This window comes from Lontra canadensis, unplaced genomic scaffold, assembly GCF_010015895.1.
Source record: "Lontra canadensis isolate GAN:19392208 unplaced genomic scaffold, GSC_riverotter_1.0 scaffold84, whole genome shotgun sequence".
In the NCBI taxonomy this organism is placed as follows: domain Eukaryota; kingdom Metazoa; phylum Chordata; class Mammalia; order Carnivora; family Mustelidae; genus Lontra; species Lontra canadensis.
Window position 1 is genome coordinate 376,864 of NW_022631078.1, and position 18,048 is coordinate 394,911.

Sequence of the window (18,048 nt, forward strand, 5' to 3'; positions counted from 1 at the left end):
CGGCCGCGCCCCGGGAAGCTCCGACCTCCCAGAGCCGCCCACGGCGCCGCCACCGCCCTCCCCGGAAGTTCCGCCTCCTGGCTCTGGCCGCTCTGGCCCGAGCGGGCCCTTCTCGCTGGCGGGCCGGGCGCCGCCCCTGCCCTGCACGGCGCTCCTCCGGCCGCCAGGGGCGCGTAGGCCGGAGCCGGGCCCTTCTGGTCCGCGGCGGCCGCTCGACGGCTCCGCGGCGAGGTCCCTTCCGGTGCCGAGGCCGCTGTCTCCGGGCTGTTCCCCCGGCAACGCGCGGCGGGCGCAGTTCTCGCAGCCATGGACGCGCTGTCCGGCGCCGGGCCCCGCCGGGCTCGCTGCAGCCTGGGCGCGGCGTCTCCCGGAGCGCGGGCTGCGGCGGCGCCCTGGGCGCGGTTCTCGGCCTGGCTGGAGTGCGTGTGCGTGGTCACCTTCGACCTGGAGCTGGGCCAGGCGCTGGAGGTGAGCGGGGCGGCGGGGGCAGCCGGGCGGCGGGGGCGGGCCCTGCGGCGTCGGCCCCCGGCAGCCGCGAGCTGTCTGCGCGCGAGGAGTCCTCGGGCCGCGTTCCCCGCGCCAGGCGGCACCTTCTCCGCTCGGGTGCTCCAGCCAGAACCCCGGGGGTCAGGCAGCTTTTAAGGCGCGTTAGCTCTGCTGCGGTCACTCCTCCTCACTGGCCGGCAAAGTCCAGCCTTTGTGGCTCTCCTGCTTAAAGCGCTCCCGCACCCCCTTGTTCACCCAGAATCAGCCCCGAACCCCTTGTCCTTGTCCTCTTCTGTTCACCTGCTGCACCCCCTCGCCGGCCCGGGGAGCGCCCACCCTGGCCAGCTTCTCTTCCTCCGTGCGTCTTAACGCGTCGGTGGGAATGAGGCCTCCCGCGGGCCTGCGCCGCGAAGGCCGGGGCGCACCGCGGAGCTGCGGAGAGGCAGGCTTCCCGCGCTGCCGGCAGGAGCTTTCTCAGCGCAGAGCTAGCACCCCCGTGGCTGCGCAGGGCTGGGATGAGGCTGAACCGCCGGCCTGGGGAAGCCGGTGCAGCGCTGGAGGGAAGGGTGTGTTCTAAGGCTTTGCTGAACCTGGTGAGGCTGCGGGAAACGCGAGGCTTCCGAACAGAAAGGGCTGACCTCTGTCGAGGGCGTTTGCACCCCTGCACAGTGGCCAGCTCTCTGTGGACAGGTCGTTCCAGCCCAGCCATCCCCAGCGGGCGGGCACGAGTGTGTGGCCCCACTTGACAGACCCGAGCACAGAGAGCAGAGGCGATCTGCTCCCCAGGGTGCAGAGCCCACATTCTCGCGAGGGCCCAAATCGCTCCTCATAAAATGGCAAAAGTTGAGAGTCTTCCGCTTCCTTAAGGCATCTCACAAGGATTTCCCTGGAACTTGCCGTTTAGGAAGCTCGCTCTCAGGGAGTGTTGTTCCTGGCTCTGTGTGCTTGGGCTTCTGAGCCTTTGGTGAGGTGACATGCTCTGGCAGGCGGTGTTGGGGACCCAGGGCCCCTCTAAATCACCAGGTCTGTGTGGGAATCGGGCCACAGATCCATCGGACAGTGTGGCCACACAGTCCTCATCAGGTTTGCCTCTTGATCGGGCGTCATTTCAGTCGAACCCTCCAGGTTTTAAGGAGCACCTGCCTTATGGTCACTTATTCACAGCTTGGACCGCCTGAGCCCCGCAGACACCCCGGCATTGTACGCGCTGCTGGGCTGCCTTCCAGTAGCTCGTGGCCCACAGACACTCTGTGGACAAATGTGGCTCCGAGCAAGCGGTAGGGCTTGGCCAGTCTTAGGAGGGTGGGAAGGAGGCAGCTGGGCAGGGGAGGAGGAGCTGCTTCAGGTAACCCCCCTGAAAAGCCTGCACGGACAAAGGCAAGGAGCCGCCCGTTCATTCATCCAACAGACCAAGTACTGAGCAACGGCCGCCAGCCAGGCTTCCAGCATGCGAGCTGGACATGGGGGCGCAGAGTCAGGTGAGAGGACAAGGCCGTGACCTCTGGGAGTTCACATTCTGAGCTGGAGACACAGCAGTTCGGGACCCCTAGCACACACAGGCCATGCGGGCGGGGAGGTTCCAAGCAGATAGGCACGCTGAAGCCTACAGGTGAGACAGAGGAGGGCAGGCAAGGCCCTGGGGGTGGTGGGCAGACGTGAACTTGTGGCTCAGCAGAGGGCAGCCTGGCTCTGCCATCTCAGCTCTCCACGTCCCAGCACATCTGGGACACCTGTGGAGTGAACTCTGGCTGGGGCGCCCAAAGAGGCCCTCTCCACGGCAGTGTTCGAGTCCTCCCAGGACATAGCTCCTACGCTGCGGTCTCAGGACCCTCTACAGTCTTAAAAATTACTGATGACCCCAGAAAGCTTTTTACATGGGTCATTCCTATTAACGTTTATTGTGTTGGAAATTAAAACCGAGAAAATTTAAAAATAGTTAAGCTATTATAAAAAAAAAAAGATGGTAAATACTGTGTGTGTTAATATAAATATTTTCATGAAAAAAGCTGTATTTTCTAAAACAAAATTTGGTATCATTTGACACTCACAAAACTTTTTAAAAAATTTTTTGAAGACTTTATTTGTATCTAGAGAGAGAAGGAGAGAGTTCCTGCATGTGGCTAGGGGAAGGGCAGAGGGAGAGGCAGGCACTCTAAGGCAGACGCCCTGCTGAGGACAGAGCCTGCCGTTGCCGGGCTTGAACTCAGGACCCTGCGGTTATGACCTGAGCAGAGGCCAGGAGTCGGATGCTTAACCCCCGTACTTCTACAACCCGTTAAACCCCTGGTCCGATAGAAGACAGCTGGGCCCCTGCTCGGGTTTCTGCTCTGTTCCCCGTGAGCCTGTGGTGCAGCCTCTGGAGGCAGCACTGCGTGCGGGCGGGAGGACGGGCACAGAGGAGGCAGCTTTGACCTGGCCACATGCTGGGGCACTCGGGCCGCACTGACTCGCTCATGGCCACGTCGGTCCTCCTCAGGGGTGACTGGGTTCCAGGAGCAGCCCCTGTGCTGGCTGGCTCAGCAGAAGCAGGGCTCTCGCGGGTCTCTGAGGATGGGGGCCTCAGGCAGCACAACTCCTTGCTTTCTGCCTCTCTCCGAGGGTTGGCTCCTTTCCTTTCCTCCTCGAGGCGTGGCTCAACTTGGCCTTTCCTCTGGTCTCTGCTCCCAGGAGAGGCTGCACCAGGCCATAAACGTGGGTTCCCTGGCCATGGATGCAGAGGCCAACGTGGCCTGCTTCGATGCTGCAACAGTCCGTGGCTGTCACACCAGATTCGGACCCTTGACCTCAGTGTGAGGCCCGTCGCCCCAGCTGCCAGGCACCTGCCTTTCCTCGGCCGTCTATGACACAGGCACCCGAGAGCTTGGCTGAGTGGTGCTGTGGCCCCTGCCCTCTTGGAGCTCTCCCAAGGTGCCTCTGTGGGTCCAGTCCCATAGACACATTCCTTTTGGTTCCTGTGGCTTCTCTTGGCCCTTCCTTCTTGTTGCCTCCTGAACTGACATCTTGAGGTTTCTGCCTGACCTTCCTGCTCTGTTCTACCTCAGAGACATGTTTGCAGCCACATACCACATGTGGTGAGGGTACTTGCTGCCAGGCCAGGCGTCCCTGTCCTCGGGACACTGGTGTGCGGCAGAGGAGACAGAAGAGCACAGCAGCCAGCCCAAGCAAAAAAGGACAAGAAGCTTTATCATTTGAACAGTGTGAACCCCAGGACATGGCACTGTCCTCTGACTGGGGTTGCAGGCAACATCCCCAGAGAAACCTCATTTCAGCTAAAACCCAGCTCCTCCTCGGTGTTGAAATTTGGGGGACAGGGCAACTAGGGGCTGTGTGCATGCAAGCCTGTGGCTCCTGACCCCCTGTAGACCCTTAGCACTGTCCCTTCCAGAAAGCATAGGCCAGGGCAGCAGCAAAGCCCAAGGGGCACCCCAGCTTCGCAGAAGACAGCTTGGAGGCCCGCTGGGAGTGAGGGCTATGGGGCCCCCTGCCTCTTTGGTATCCAGGCCATGGGCCTGTGCACAGAGCTGCTGAGCCGGGGAGCCAAGCCTTGCCTGCCACTCCTCTAGGGTATGGCCGGCTCCTGGGTCACTAGGCCTGCTGCTGGCCCTTAGGAGCCCAGGATGCTCTCCTCAGGCTCTTTCCCCAGGTGGGATAGAGGCCAGAAGCTCCCGGATCCCTGACTAGCAAGGCCCGGTGAGGGCCCTCAAGCTGCTGTCAACAGGCAGGGATGCCACGGTCTCAGTGACATCAGAGTCAAGACCAGGAGAAGCTGGCCAGGTCCCATCTAGGGGAGCAAGCCTGGGGCAGTGGTGCAATCCAAGACCCTCTGGCTGAGTGGAGGGGGAAGGGAGGGGGAGAGGAGGGGCGGCAGAGGTCAGCAGGCAGAGCCCTGTGGTCAGAGGAACCCATGGGTGGGGAGCTCTCAGAACCACCTTCTGAAGCTGTGGGGACAAACCTTGGGGATAGTGGAGGCAGAGAGGTCCAACCACAGTCGCATGAGAGGTGTGAGAAGGGAGTTGGGGAGCTGGCCCAGGTGTGGTAGCCAAGGAAAGGGAAGGATAGAGCAGTCTCACGCTGAATAGGGCCCAGAGGAGGAGGAGGGGCAAGGCCATGCTCCGGCAAGACCAGCATCGCACCTGCTGCCCAGCTGACGGTACCAAGTGCTCTGTGTCCCCCGCAGCTGGTGTACCCCAGTGACTTCCGTCTCACGGACAAGGAGGTGGGTCCTGGCCCTTCTGGGAGCAGCCGTGGCCCTGACTTGAGCCGGCCCTCACCCAGTTTCCTGTGTTTCAGAAAAGCAGCATCTGCTACCTGTCCTTCCCTGACTCCCACTCAGGTAGACAACCCCAACTGGGACGTTGGCTCTGGGGCTGGGGTTGGGGAGTGGGTAACAGGAAAAAGGTGGGAGATAAGGTGGTCCGGGAGCCCCTGTGGCCCAGGACTGGGCATGACCACTGCCAGCATCACTGCCTGCCCATGCCAGCCCCACTCCCCACTCCATGGAGACACCCAGAGCTCCACATCACAGCAGTGGTAGCCAGGTGCCCCTGATTTATTTTCTTTCTTTCTTTCTTTCTTTCTTTTTTTTTTTTTTTAAGATTTTATTTATTTATTTGACAGATAGGGATCACAAGAAGGCAGAGAGGCAGGCAGAGAGAGAGGAGGAAGCAGGCTCCCTACTGAGCACAGAGCCTGATGCGGGGCTCAATCCCAGGACCCTGGGATCATGACCTGAGCTGAAGGCAGAGGCTTAACCCACTGAGCCACCCAGGTGCCCCTGCCACTGATTTTCAAAGAAAGAAGCGGCTCTGGGCAGTGATCAGTGGGATCTGGTCCCCTTCATCCTACCCAGTGGCCACCAGGAACTGGGTCCTGGCCTTTGCACTTCTCCAGGGCTCAGGTGTCCAGGCAGCCCTGTTTTTCTGTGACAGACCAGCAGACAGGGCCCCACCAAGGTCTCCCAGTGTCCCCAGTGCTAGCTGATTATACCAGCATGTGCTGTGTTTATTTTGAAACTCTCAGATGCAGGAATCAGGACATAGCTTTCCTCAAAGCCTGGGCTTTCTTGTCTGGGGTGTTTACGGCCCGGTCTTGGGTCCCCTCCCTGGTGCGTCCCTGGTCACCTCCCCGGCATGCTGGCAGGAGAGGTCCCAGCACTAACACGGACTGGTGGGGGCTGCCTCCTTTCCAGGCTGTCTTGGAGACACTCAGTTCAGCTTCCGCATTCGGCAGTGCAGCGGACAGAAGAGCCCGTGGCATGCTGAGGACCGGCACTATAACAGTGGGGCCCCCATGTCGCTGCAAGTGAGTGTGGGCTGCCTCTCCCCAGAGGCCAGGGCCAGGCTGGCGGGAGCAGCCAGCAGGGTTTCTAGCTGCCGCCAGCCTGTGGGACTGGAAGCCCAGCCCGCCTGCATGGGGAGTGGGCCCACTTTTCACCACCGGCTGCTCCTAGTCCCCTGTGTCCACTGTGCCTGCCGAGATGTTCTGTGTCGAGGGGTTGGCCAGCTCTGGAGCCAAGGATCCCAGGGCCTGACCCCTGTGGCTGGAGAGAGCTGTAGCGGCCTTGGCGGCGGGGGGCGGTCTGGGCAGGCAGGAGGGAACGTGGGCAGTGGGCTCCGCCTGACTGACGCTGTTCCTTCCAGTGGGAGCCGGCACACTACTTTGGTTACGTATACTTCAGACAGGTGAAGGACAGCTCCATGAAAAGGGGCTACTTCCAGAAGGTGAGCCACCTGGCTGCTCTGGGCTAGTGCTGCTGTGAGGCAGGGCTGGTGGCCAACAGGCTGGGGGTCCTGAGCCTCCAGAAATGGCCACTCCTCCTGCGGCCCCCAGTCACTTGGCACTGGGCAGAACTCACTGCCCTGGGCCATGTAGGCCGCCCTGCCTGGACAGCAGGCAAGGGGTTGGGGGACAGGTGCCACTGCACCCAACTCTCCTGGTGGCCCTTTGGGGTGCAGGCTCTGCTGCCCTGCCTTGCCCAGCTCAGCACCCAGGGCCCTCTGTCTCTGAACTCGGGATATCCCTGCTCCTTGCTGCAGAGTGGAGAGGGGCTTTTGTCACACATTCAAGATTAGGACAACTTCCATCTTGAACTCAGACTCCATAAGCAAAACTGTTTGATTTCTGGGGAGATCGTCCCAGAAATCTTGGCTTTGTGCATTTCTCCTTGAAGGCCCAGGGCCCAGCTGTCATCTGAGGTTTCCGTGCCCTGTCTGAGGCAGACTTTGGGTTTTCTTCTAATAACTACAGGGTCCAAGTTGGCCCATTCCTGGGGACAGCTGTCCTGTGGGGTTTGTGGGATCCATTTCCCTGGGCAGACTCTGGATGAACCAGGCCTCAGGGGTCTCTGCTGACTCCTGCGGGGCTGGGATTCCATCTCACCGGCCCTGTGGACTCTACAGTCTCTGGTGCTGGTGTCCCGCCTGCCCTTTGTCCGGCTGTTCCAGGCGCTCCTGAGCCTGATTGCCCCCGAGTACTTCGACAAGTCGGCCCCCTGCCTGGAAGCGGGTGAGTGGCTGTCAGCTGCTACCAGAGTGCTTTCCGTCCTGGCCGTAGCCCCTGGTGGCTTCCGCAGGCAGCCGCTGCTCAGGGCAGGCTCCTGACGCGGCCTCCTGTGTCCACAGTGTGCAGTGAGATTGACAAGTGGCCCGCCCCTGTGCCCGGGCAGACCCTGAACCTGCCCGTTATGGGCGTCGTCCTCCAGGTGAGGGCGGACCGTCTGCGGAGGGAAGGCCCCAGTTCACAGAGACACCCACACCATCTGGCCGCTACTCCCTCTCATCCCCCAGGTTCACATCCCGTCCAGGGTGGACAAGCCCGAGTACGGTCCTCCGAAGCCGTGTAGCCATGAGGTGGGGACCCATGAGGTGGTGCCGCCCCTCCCACCTGCTCTGGCCTCCCTGCCCTTGCTGGGGGCCCTGTGGGGGTGGCCAGAGCCCAGGCAAAGCTAGCGGCCAGCATCTTGCTGTGGGGTTGCATGCCCCCTCCCCAGTGCTGTGGGCTGGAGGTGGGGAGGTGTGCAGGGTGGGGGTTGTAGTGCCCAGGGGTGACAGGTGCTGCTTGGGGCTTGTGGGCTGCCAGCCTTGCCCTCGGCCTCATCCCGTCTACCCCGCGCCTCAGAATTTGCTGCCCACCCCAGTGATCCTCACCAGCGTTCATGAACTGGACCTGTTCAGGTGAGCCTTATCGGCCGCTGCCTGTCGTCTGCACAGGTAGTGTGGGGACCCAGGAGGGGGAGGCCTGTGTAGAGCCGGGGCCACTAGAGGGACAGCCTAGCAGAAGTGAGCCCTTGGCCAGTTCCATGAGGGAGAGTTGGACCGAAGAGCCCAGGGCCTTCCTGCCTCTACCTAGAGGAAATGGGCGCCGTGGGCAGGAAGGTTCCAGAAGTCAGGTGCAGGGAAGGGAGCTGTTGCGTTGGGAGGTACTCACTGCTCCCAAGGCTGCGTCTCTCCAGGCAAGTCTGGGAGGGGCCGGCCTGGGAGAGCAAGCTGCCCTGGGTGAGGTGTGGGGGCCAGGGCTGCTGGCTTCTGTGTGAGGATACAGGTGTGCCACCGGAGTGCGGGGCAGTCCTGGACGCCTCTTCAGCATCTTCAGGTGTCCTCGCCGCCATCCCTTTGGGGCAGTGCCTGGTGTACACTGAGAGCTGGGCCTGCCTGGTGGGGAGGGAGGGGCTGGGACTGGGAGCTCCACCCCTGCTGGGCATCCTCTACCACCCGCCCCTGCCTGGCACTAGGTGCTTCCAGCCGGTGCTGACCCACGTGCAGACTCTGTGGGAGCTCATGCTCCTCGGGGAGCCCCTGGTGGTCCTGGCACCCTCGCCCGCCATGTCCTCAGAGATGGTGCTGGCCTTAATCAGGTAGGCCGGGAGGTGGGTGGGGGGGGTGCGTCGGGGTCCCCGGAGCAGCCCAGGCAGTGCTCAGGGGCCCTGCTGCACCCCCACCCCACAGCTGCCTACAGCCCCTCAAGTTCTGTTGTGACTACCGCCCCTACTTCACCATCCATGACAGCGAGTTCAAGGAGTTCACCACGCGCACACAGGCCCCGTAAGTGCCCTGCCCATGCCCCATCCTCCGCCTGCCTGTGCTCCACTCCCCGGGCCTGCCTCTGCCCCTTCTCTCTCTCTCTCTCTCTCTCTCTCTTCTCTCCTCTCTCTAGACCAAACGTGGTCCTGGGAGTCACAAACCCTTTCTTTATCAAAACACTCCAGCACTGGCCCCACATCCTCCGTGTTGGAGAGCCCAAGATGGCAGGTGAGGTTGGCCTGTTGTCTGCCCAGGGGACCTGGGGACCTGGGGCTCGGGGCCCCGAGGGTTCTGAGCTGTGGCGGGTGGAGCTGGGCACTGAGGTTCAGCACTGGGTGTGTTCCGTAGGGGATCTTCCTAAACAGGTCAAGCTGAAAAAGCCGTCTAGGCTGAAGACACTTGACACCAAGCCAGGTGTGTGCCCCTTGGGCCGGAGCTCTTCCTCACCTCCAGAACCCGGGCAGTGGGCTCTGAGTTCTCGGGGAACCTTCTGTGCTTCCCCCAGTTGGAGGTGGGCGTAGAGGTGCAGTCACAGCTTGAGGGGGTGGGGCTGTGTGGGGGGGGAGGCCCCTCAGGACAGGGCCAGCTCTGCCCTCCTGCCAGGCCTTTACACCGCGTACTCGGCCCACCTGCACCGGGACAAGGCACTGCTCAAACGGCTGCTCAAGGTATAGGCTTGGGGCGGTGGGGCGGTCCGGGAGGGGGTTCTTGCTCTCTGTAAAGGGCTGCATCGGAGTTGAGCCCACGCTTCCCCTGCCCTTAGGGGCTGCAGAAGAAGAAGCCGTGGGACACACAGACGGCACTGCTGAGACGGCACCTCCTGGAGCTCACGCAGAGCTTTATCATCCCCCTGGTGAGGCCCAGGGCAGGAGGGGGATGGGGACAGAGGGCCGTGGCCCAGGCTCACTCCCCTCCCCTGCCAGGAGCACTACATGGCCAGCCTCATGCCCCTGCAGAAGAACATCACACCCTGGAAGGTGCGGTCCAGCTGGTGGTCTGGGGAAGGCCTGGGAGGGTGGGCTCCTTCCCTAATTCTAGAAGAAGGGAGGTCTGCAAGGGAGGTGGGGAGGAGGTCATTGGGTGTGCAGGAGTTCCCAGGGCTCTAGGCTGTCCCCACATGTGCCAGACATCCCTCATAGGACAGAAAAATGGAGGCCGCACCTGAGGAGCTCTGTCCCGGGAAGGGCGGGGGCTGTGGGTCCTCACGCGGCTGCACAGCGAGGCCGGGAAGGGTCCTGGCCAGCTGCGGGGCTAGAGCCCGTGAGGCTGTGTCCCCTGCTGACCTGGGCTCCCTGGGCTCCCATCCCAGACTCCTCCCCAGATCCGCCCCTTCCGTCAGGATGACTTCCTGCGCAGCCTGGAGCACGCAGGGCCCCAGCTCACCTGCATCCTCAAGGGCGACTGGCTGGGCCTCTACAGGTGGGTGAATGGCGGACAGGGTCCTGAGGCTCCTGCAGGGCTGGAGCGGGGTCATGGGGTCAGCCCACAGTGGCTGCCTCTCGCCACCCATAGGCGGTTTTTCAAGTCCCCCCACTTTGACGGCTGGTACCGGCAGCGGCACAAGGAGATGGCCCAGAAGCTGGAGGCCTTGCACCTTGAGGCCATCTGTGAGGCGGTGAGGGGGAGCTGGGGCTGCGGGGGGACAAGGGAGGCACAGGCCCGGGGCAGAGGGAGGGCCCTGGGATGATTGGCTCCATCTTGTCCCCAGCAGAACATCGAGACTTGGATGAAAGACAAGTCTGAGGTGGAGGTCGTGGACCTGGTCCTGAAACTTCGGGAGAAGCTGGTGAGATGCCTCCGGGCCCTGTCCAGCCACCCCAGGCAGATGGAGGTCACCTGCCCCTGACTGCCGCTGCCCCTGCAGGTGCAGGCACAGGGCCACCAGCTCCCGGTGAAGGAGGCAACGCTACAGCGGGCGCAGCTGTACATCGAGACGGTCATTGGCTCTCTACCCAAGGACCTGCAGGCTGTCCTGTGCCCTCCCTAGGGCAGGGCCAAGGGGCGAGCTCCAGGGGCCTGGGTCTGGCCAGGCGTGAGCTCCCCAGTCCGAGTCCCCTGCTGCTGCTCTGTAGCCTTGGCCCCCCCATCAGCTCCGCTGTTGTTTCAACAGTAAAGGTGGCATTTGGAACCACAGCCTGGCCCCTGTCTACTGCGGATCACGTATAGGCCAGAGCCTTACCTCCCTCTGGGTCCCACCTGCCCTCTGCAGGGCCCCAGGGCTGGGAGGCAGGGCTGGCTGGGAGCCCTCACTGCTCTGGCACGGGGCTACCCACCCGCTGCAGTGCTCACCTGCCCAAGCTCTGGGGCCCCAGGCCTTGTACTTGATGTGTCCGTTAGCCCCACCAGGCTGCCCGACCCAGGACAGAAGGGGGCAGCTGTAGGCAGACTCCTCTTCTCACAGTCAGCCAGCCGTCTTACATGGGGACCGAGAGACTTGGCTGTTATGGTCACTGCCTGGGGAGGGGCCAAGGCCTCCTTGCAGGGGTGGAGTTCTGCCCTGTAGTACGTTGGGGGGCTGCGAAGAGGGTCTGGGGCATTGTCCTGGGTCCCACTCTTGGAGCACCCGGCTGGGCATGCTTCTGTGTCCTCTGCCCAGTGATGCTGCTTGTCTGATAGGCACTCGAGCTATCTCCCTCCCATGTGTCCATCCACCCCCACGAGCAGCCCGAGGTCCTTGGGACTCTAGTCTTACTGGACACCCTCCGTAATCCTCTGTAGCTGCTGCAGCCTGGGAGCGGCGGGCTCCTTGGCTAGAGCCGAAGGGCCCTCAAAGGTGCTGACGTCCCCTGTGTGATACTGTGGAGTGCTGGTCCCAGCGGTACCCAGTGGCTTAGCACAGGGTGACGGCATTGTCAGCCGGCGGGAGGGTGGGCGTGAGGTGTGGACCCAGCGTGGTGAGTGTGCAGGTAAGTCTCCCAACCCTCAGCCTCAGCGCAGATCCCTCATCTGAGAGGTGAGGATGGGTAGGTCCCTGATAGGGCTTGGCCGTCTCCCTGAGCACAGGCCCTCGGAGGTGCTGTTTTCACGAGCGGCTGCAGGCGGATGCTCTTTAAGCACTCTGCTCGCTGTGTGCTGAGTTGGGCAGAGCCGCTGATGACGGTGGCCGCGGCTCTTGGCAATGCTGTCAACTTGTGCGGCCCTGATAATGGCCTAGGACAGCCTGTCACTGTCACGGCTCTGCAGACTGCTGAGCCCAGTCTGATGCGGGGTCTAAGGACAGGGCTGTTAATGAAATAGAACTGAATAGAGCCGGGCAGGAGCAGGGGGTCTGTGTCTGCAGAAGAAACAGGCTGGGGCTGGAGGAGTGGGAGGCCCCACGTTGGCCCAAGGTGCCGCCCTGGGTAGCCTGCCCTGGCGGGCTGGTGTGGAGGGGTGACCTCCTCACGCAGGGTGTGGTCTTGAAGGGGGTCTGCAGAGATGCCAGCACCTTCCTTGTGGCTGGCTTACATGCTCGTGTGCCTGCTAGGGCCAGGGCTGGTCCCAGGCCAGTCCCAGGCCCACTATGGGTACAAGGTGGGTGGGAGTCTTGGGAGTTGACCTGGACCTCCCATGACGGTGACTCCAGATGTGAGGGCTGGGCTCCAGATGTCACTAGCTTGTGCTTGAGTGTACGAGCACTGGGTAGCCACTTCCTGCAGTTTCCAGGGGTGTGCTGCAGGGAAGGGGCTGTGAGGGTGGCCTCAAAGCCACCAGGGACCTTGGCCATCCTCAGTCCAGGATGGCCCAGTCAGGTTCCCCCTATTCCCAGAGTCGTCCCCTGGGAACTTGAGGGCTGTGGTTGGGGCCCCATGGCTATCCATCTTGAGCACCACGTACGTGGGCAGGCGCTCTGGGGAGGGATTCCAGGCAGGGCGGGCAGTGCTGCTGGGGGAGGTGGGGATGAGTCTGACACTGACATGGAGAGGTGTGCGGAAGCACCTCTCCTGGGGCGCCTGGAGCCAGGAAGGGTCCATCTCCCTCACAGGCTGACCTCGGCACGGAGGTGGCCTCTGGTGGGAGGGCTCTGTGGGAGCCGTGCATGAAGTCTCCCAGCTCCATCTCTCCCCCACAAGGTCCCTGTTCCCTCCTAGGACCAGGCCAGCTCTGGTTTGGCTGAGTTTTTGTCCCCCAGCGGGCCAGGTCGCAGCAGCCAGTGAGGAGGAAGGGGCCAACAGATAAGGCCCTCCTGCCCCTCACCCTGATCAGAGCCCGAGGGCAGGGGGGCCCACAGAGGCAGGAGCTAGCTGGTCCAAAAGGGTGTTGTGCATGGTCGCTGAGGTTTCCTGAGTTTAGAGGGGCTGTGTGTGGCCATGGGGATGCGTCAGCCCCACCAGGAACAGGAAGGACAGTCTTCACCCCCTTGCTTCCTGTGCTTTATTTAAAGATTCCCTTTTAGTCTGGGAGAGTGGCCTTCCCACATTTCTGGCATTAAAATGTCTTTCAGTGACAATGCTTGTCTTTTAACTTCCTCTTTTGATGAAAACAACAACAAAAAGTCAGTGCTCTTGTCAGACCCTGGTAATTTTAGGGGTCCTCTGCAGTGGGGGTTGGGTGGGCCTTGGTGTAAAGTGTGGTTCAGGGCTGAAGGAGAGGAGGTTTGGCCTGCTTGGCTGGGGTTGGCGGGCAGAGGTGCTGGGAGGACTGAGGGACGTGCTCCTAAGGTCTCCAGGCCTAGTGCAGGTCTCAGGGTGGAGGAGCTGAGGGGAGGAGATGCTGGAGGGTGTGGAGGGGACAGGAGGAAGTGAACAGTCTTCAAGGAGGGGGCGGGGGGGGCATCCTGGTGTAGGAGTGGGTAGGGTTCAGGAACTAGTCCCTTGTCTTCCATGGGTCCCCAGCTGCTGCTCACCACCTCGCCCCCCCATCCTGTGACTGGAGACTCCTCTGAGGTGCAGCAAGAGCTCCCCGACCGCGGGTCCCACGGAAGGGCCCACCCCTTTTCCAGTCAAGGCGCAGACACCCCTGGTGCTGGTCCTGGGGGCGGTCCCCAAAGACCTCTGGGAGTCAGCAGGTGCTCTTCTAACCCTAAGAGGTGGGGGGTGAGGCTCCTGGCAACTGGTCAGGGCGCAGCAGTCCCCGCGCCAGGGATGTGGCAGGCCTGAACCCAATCTGGTGAGGGCCCTGGCGCTCGACGGTGTCCGAACCGCGACGTGGCTGGGGCAGGTGTGGCTCGGGGCGCTCCCAGGGTGGTGCCCGGCCCAGGGGCGCGTGCTGCCCGTCGCGAACCTGGGCCCTAACCCGGCCGAACCTACCCCGCGACGCGGCGGGCTCACCGTGGCCGCGGGGCGCCAGGCACGCGCGGGGAGCGCCCTACCTTCACCCTCCTTCCCCACTCTCCCCCTCCTCCCTGCCCGCCCCTCCCTCCCTCCGCCGCCTCCGCCGCCTCCCTCGCCTCCCTCTCTCTCCTCTACCCGGCTCTCCCCGCCCTCCCCCTCTCGCCGTCGGGGGCGGGGCCGCTGCTCCCGCGCGCTCCGGCCCCTCCTCGGCCACACAAAGGCCCGTCTCCATGGCAGCCGCGAGGGCCGGAGCGCAGCGCCGATCGCGGCCCGGGCGCCATCGAGCCTCGGCGGCGGACGTGCAGGTACCGCGGTGGGGGTACAGGGCCTACGGTGGGCCCGCGCGAGTCGGGGGGCTTCGGCGTCAGCGCCGCTCCGTTCCAGTCTGCTCACTGCGCGCGGGGGACCCGGGGCAGCTGCCGGTCCGCGGACGGCGATCGGGCCTCGGCCGCAGTCCGTGTGCCCTAGACACTTCCAGGTGGCCGGCGAGGCCCGCGGCGCTTGGGCGAGTTGGGGGGAGGTACAGGCCTGGCCCGGCCGAGAGTCCCTGGGACCCCTTTTGGTTCCCGATCGTCCCTACCCGCCCATGCCTCCCACCTCCCCCGACTCCGAGATCCGTGGGCAGGGCTGCAATTGTCCCTGTTGTGCAAGAGCTCGGGGCCCCCACCCACCTGCCCCCAACCCAGCAGCAGTTCGGGGTGGCTGAGCCTAGGCTTCCCCAGGGGGGTGGACCGGCAGTCGGGGCTTAGCGGCACTCTTCCTCCACACCCGCGGGGGCTCCTTGTGAGGACCACCCTGGGATCTCCCTGGTTTGTGCTGGGCTGGGTGTAGAAAGTGGGAGCAAGGGTTCCAAGGTGAGTCTAAGGGTGCTTAGTACTGGTCGCCGGGGCCTGCCTGCTTCTCCACGGGGCCTGCTAAGGCGGTTCCTCATTTGCTTTATTGGTGTTGCATTGAGGTAGACCTCCTGGAGCCAAGAAGGTCTCAGAACTGTGTGGGTCTGGGGACATACTCCGTGCCTGGGCTTTCCCCTCACCCTCTGACCCTACACCTCTTCATGATTCCTCCTGCGGGAAGCCCTCCTGGCTGGGCTCTTACCACCTGCTCTGTGTTCAGGCTGATTAGCAGATTTCTGGGGTTCCCAAACTCAAGAGCCCTGAAGCTTCCTGCCACGTCACTGAAGCATCTCTTTCCAGCAACTTGGAAAAGGAAGGAAAGGATCTATCTGTGTCCACTGTGGCCTGTGGCAGTGCTCAGGACTGGGGCAAAGTTGGGCCCCAAAGCTAGTGGAGTATTTTGAGGCTTGGAAGGTTTTCTGGCCTGTGCCTCCCTTGGGGGAGCTCCCTCGTCTGTCTGACTTCTGGTGGGCCCTGTGGAGAGTGGGGGAGCAGGAGGGTTGGAGGGGTGCCGCTTGCCCCATGCCCAGATGTTACCCTGGCATGGCCTGGAATTGCCGTCTGAGGAGAGTCAAGCAGCTAGTGGAGAGGCCATCCTCTGTCCTGAGGTGAGGGTCCCTAGGAGGGACGGCCAGCGTCACCCTGGCTGAGCCTGCTGGGTATTTTTTGTGGTGTGTCAGCTTTCAGGAATTCCCAGAGAAGATTAAGGACAGACAGGTGGGCTCCACAGATATGAGCCTCCCACCTCGTCCCAGCGTACTTACTGAGTGGGGGGGGGGGGCGCCTTGGCCTAAGGAGGGGGCCCCTCTGGTAGGCCTGAGATCTGGCCAGGGGTTCCTTCCCCAGGAGGGGAGGGAAGTTACTGAGAAAAACAAGGGTTTGGAATGTAAGTCCCCCCTCCCCCGCCGGCCTCCTGCCAAGAAGGAATTATTTTGGGTTATCCAGCCGTGTCCAGCCACCCAAGGGGGGAGGCTGCGGCCCTGGGAGAGGGATCGACTTCCGGGGCTGAGGGCTGAGAGCACCGGGAGGGAGGGCCGGGCAAGTCTGGGCAGCTCCGCCACCTCCCAAGGCTGCTCAGACCGGTCCACGGCGGGGTGGGAGGGGACACGTCACCCTTGGGTTGGAGATCGCAGACTGCCCTAGCTGGCCCTGCCTAGTTAGCCTGGAGTGGACCCAGGCCCCTCCATGGGAGGCCGCAGGGGTGGAGGGGCCCTAGATCCTGTCCTCAGGGCCTGGGCTAAGGACCCAGACAGGGAACCCCTTCAACTCCAGAAGGTTTAGGACTATGACCTGAAGGCCTCCGAGGCTGCCCTCATAGCCAGCTTCAGGGACACACCTTGGTGAGTTACTCACACCTGGTGCTTCCCAGGGAGGACGGAGAGCAGGTAGGGGTGTGACTTGGATTGCTCAGGGTAAGGCCCTGGAGTCTCAGGCTGGACCTCAAGCCACCTTCCTAACCCCCCACCCTGCCCCTCTGATGGTTCAGCCAATTGACGTGCTCCCCAGGTGAAGAGATCAGAGCATTATTAATGGGTCCTTGTGAGGAGCTGTCTGGGATGCTGTCTCCCCTGTGTGGGCTCCCTGGGTTTGTGCCTGAGTGTGCCCACAAGCCATGTGCCCTGCAGTCCCGGTGGGGACCACATTGGAGACGCAGAGCCGGCAGCTTGGCCAGAGTGCAGGAAACCCAGGATCCTGGCCCTAGCTCAGGGGAGTGGAGCAGAAGAGATTGGATTGGACGGCACTGGGGTGGGCTGGCAGCCTGGGGAGGGGTCCATATGGCATATGCCCACCTTCCCCAGGAGGGCACGGTTGCGGGCACTTGAGCCATCCTGGGACTGAGGCCACTCTGGGAACATAGCATCCTCTTCCCTGCCTCAAACCCACATCCTGGGCCCAGAGACGAAGTTCCCCCTGGGACGCTGGGTGTGGGCTGGGGTGCACTGGTAGGGAGAGGCTGCAGGGGCCAGCACCTGTGTTGCTTTCTCTGCTCGGGTCAGGGCCACCCCGAAGAGTGGCGCCCTCCGCCACTGAGGGCTGTCTGCTGTGAGTCCTCTGGTTCTGCAGACGGACGGCCTCCCTTGGGGGGGGAATGAGCTTTTCCTCGCATTTGAGGAGCCTCCTGTGTACAGAGCCTGCCTTGGACGCAGGTGCGCGGCTGGGGGAGGCAGGGGAGGTGAGCAAGGCAGACCCGCCGGAGCACAAGGCCATTTAGGGGGGCTGCGGTGGTCCCCTGGCCACAACCTGGGAGGTGGACGGGCTTCCCTGGGGGCTCCCTGGGGGCGAGGCCCTGGCTGAGGGTGGGGCCGAGCAGAGTCCCGCCTCCAGAGCCTGCAGGGTGTTTGTGTTTGGGGTGGGGCTGTGGGGCGGGGCGGGGCCAGCCTGTGGCTAATTGTCTTTGGACTCAAATTACCGGCTGAGGGGGCGGGATCAGGGGCCCATAATTGACTGGTGGGGTGGGGGCAGCTCCCGGGGGCGGTGGGTGGGGTCACCGCGGGAGCTTCCCCTTTCTCCTGGGGTCCGTACACACCCTTCTCCTCCGCAGTTTCACATCTCCTGGCAAGCTCATGCTTCTCTCTACTGCAAGGCCAGGAGGACCCGATCCCCTCAGCTGCCCAGGCAAGAACCCTGTCCCAGCCAGCCCTGGGTCAGGCCCGTACACAGCTCATGGCGCCTCAGGGGGTTACCTCGGGCAGAGCATTTGAAGGGCTGGGCCAGCCCTTTGCTGTCCTGCCTGAAGGGCCACCGAGGTGGGTCCAAGTCCTCTGCTCTGTGGTTGATCACAGACTCGTGACAGTGACTGAACCCAGGCCCCTGGAGGGAGCCTGGTGTAGCCACCGATGGAGACCAGGCTGGTCGCGGGGACACTTGAAGGGCTAGCCCAGGCCTGGAGCTGGGCTTCTCTTTCCCACTCTGTCTCTCTGTGGTCTCCCCACCCCATCTGCCCACATCTCAGCTCCCCTCGCCTGCACAGAGAGTGGGCCACTCACTGCTGCTTCCCAGGGTGGTGGGCGCCGGTCCACCTGAGTGCCTGGTATCTCTGGGTGGGGGTGAGAGGGTCTCACCCCAGGCTGGGAGTGGGTGGCATCTGGAGGCAGGGCCTGGCTCGGCGCCCACATCCATTGCCTCAGCCTCTGAGGGGCACGACTGCTGAAGCCTGGCAGTCTCCCGTCATCATGGCAGGTGACTCCTGGCCCCAGGGCCACAGGGAAGGAGATGGAAGCCTTTTGGGTGCAGCCTGTGTTCTGACCTCAGCTCTGCCATCAGCCCTGCCCTGGACAGGTCACGTTCCGGTACAGACACCAAACCCTTGCAGTTGAGGCCCCTGGCACCTCTGGCAGAGCTGCCCAGGAGTTCCCATGTGAGGCGTGGGATGGAGAGGCCCAGTGGGGAGCTCAGATC

General features: G+C 63.0%; 2 protein-coding genes across 8 annotated transcripts in view; both read left to right on the forward strand.

Annotated features, from left to right (window-relative positions):
- The first annotated feature begins 272 nt into the window (after positions 1–272).
- DENND6B (DENN domain containing 6B) lies at positions 273–10,637 on the forward strand. Of its 6 annotated transcripts, none has more exons than XM_032882704.1 (20): positions 273–468; positions 4,664–4,702; positions 4,777–4,819; positions 5,675–5,787; positions 6,126–6,206; positions 6,885–6,990; positions 7,107–7,186; positions 7,272–7,334; positions 7,603–7,658; positions 8,216–8,338; positions 8,430–8,525; positions 8,638–8,732; positions 8,853–8,918; positions 9,108–9,172; positions 9,268–9,357; positions 9,428–9,481; positions 9,814–9,923; positions 10,017–10,119; positions 10,213–10,290; positions 10,369–10,637. In XM_032882704.1, the coding sequence occupies exons 1-20, from the start codon at positions 307–309 to the stop codon at positions 10,489–10,491; spliced, it is 1,746 nt and encodes a 581-aa protein (XP_032738595.1). In that variant the 5' UTR covers positions 273–306; the 3' UTR covers positions 10,492–10,637. The 6 variants fall into 6 exon arrangements, with proteins under 6 accessions (XP_032738595.1, XP_032738597.1, XP_032738593.1 ...); XM_032882706.1 differs by having other exon boundaries at positions 10,216–10,290; XM_032882702.1 differs by having other exon boundaries at positions 4,664–4,819; positions 5,716–5,787.
- Positions 10,638–13,945: 3,308 nt separating this feature from the next.
- Positions 13,946–18,048, forward strand: part of PLXNB2 (plexin B2) — a 29,121-nt gene continuing 25,018 nt past the window's right edge. Inside the window, exon 1 of one of the 2 annotated variants that reach the window (XM_032882699.1) lies at positions 13,946–14,061. The gene's annotated coding sequence lies outside the window, so the exon portion shown is untranslated. The remainder of the gene's footprint in view (positions 14,062–18,048) is intronic. The other variant, XM_032882701.1, reaches the window with a different exon arrangement.

Excerpts from the sequence above, each read along its gene's own strand:
- DENND6B (XM_032882702.1), top strand. The coding sequence starts at position 307 with ATGGACGCGCTGTCCGGCGCCGGGCCCCGCCGGGCTCGCTGCAGCCTG. Across the intron at positions 8,733-8,852 it reads TGGAGAGCCCAAGATGGCAG|GGGATCTTCCTAAACAGGTC; the intron begins GTGAGGTTGGCC and ends TGTGTTCCGTAG. Across the intron at positions 9,173-9,267 it reads TGCTCAAACGGCTGCTCAAG|GGGCTGCAGAAGAAGAAGCC; the intron begins GTATAGGCTTGG and ends CCCTGCCCTTAG.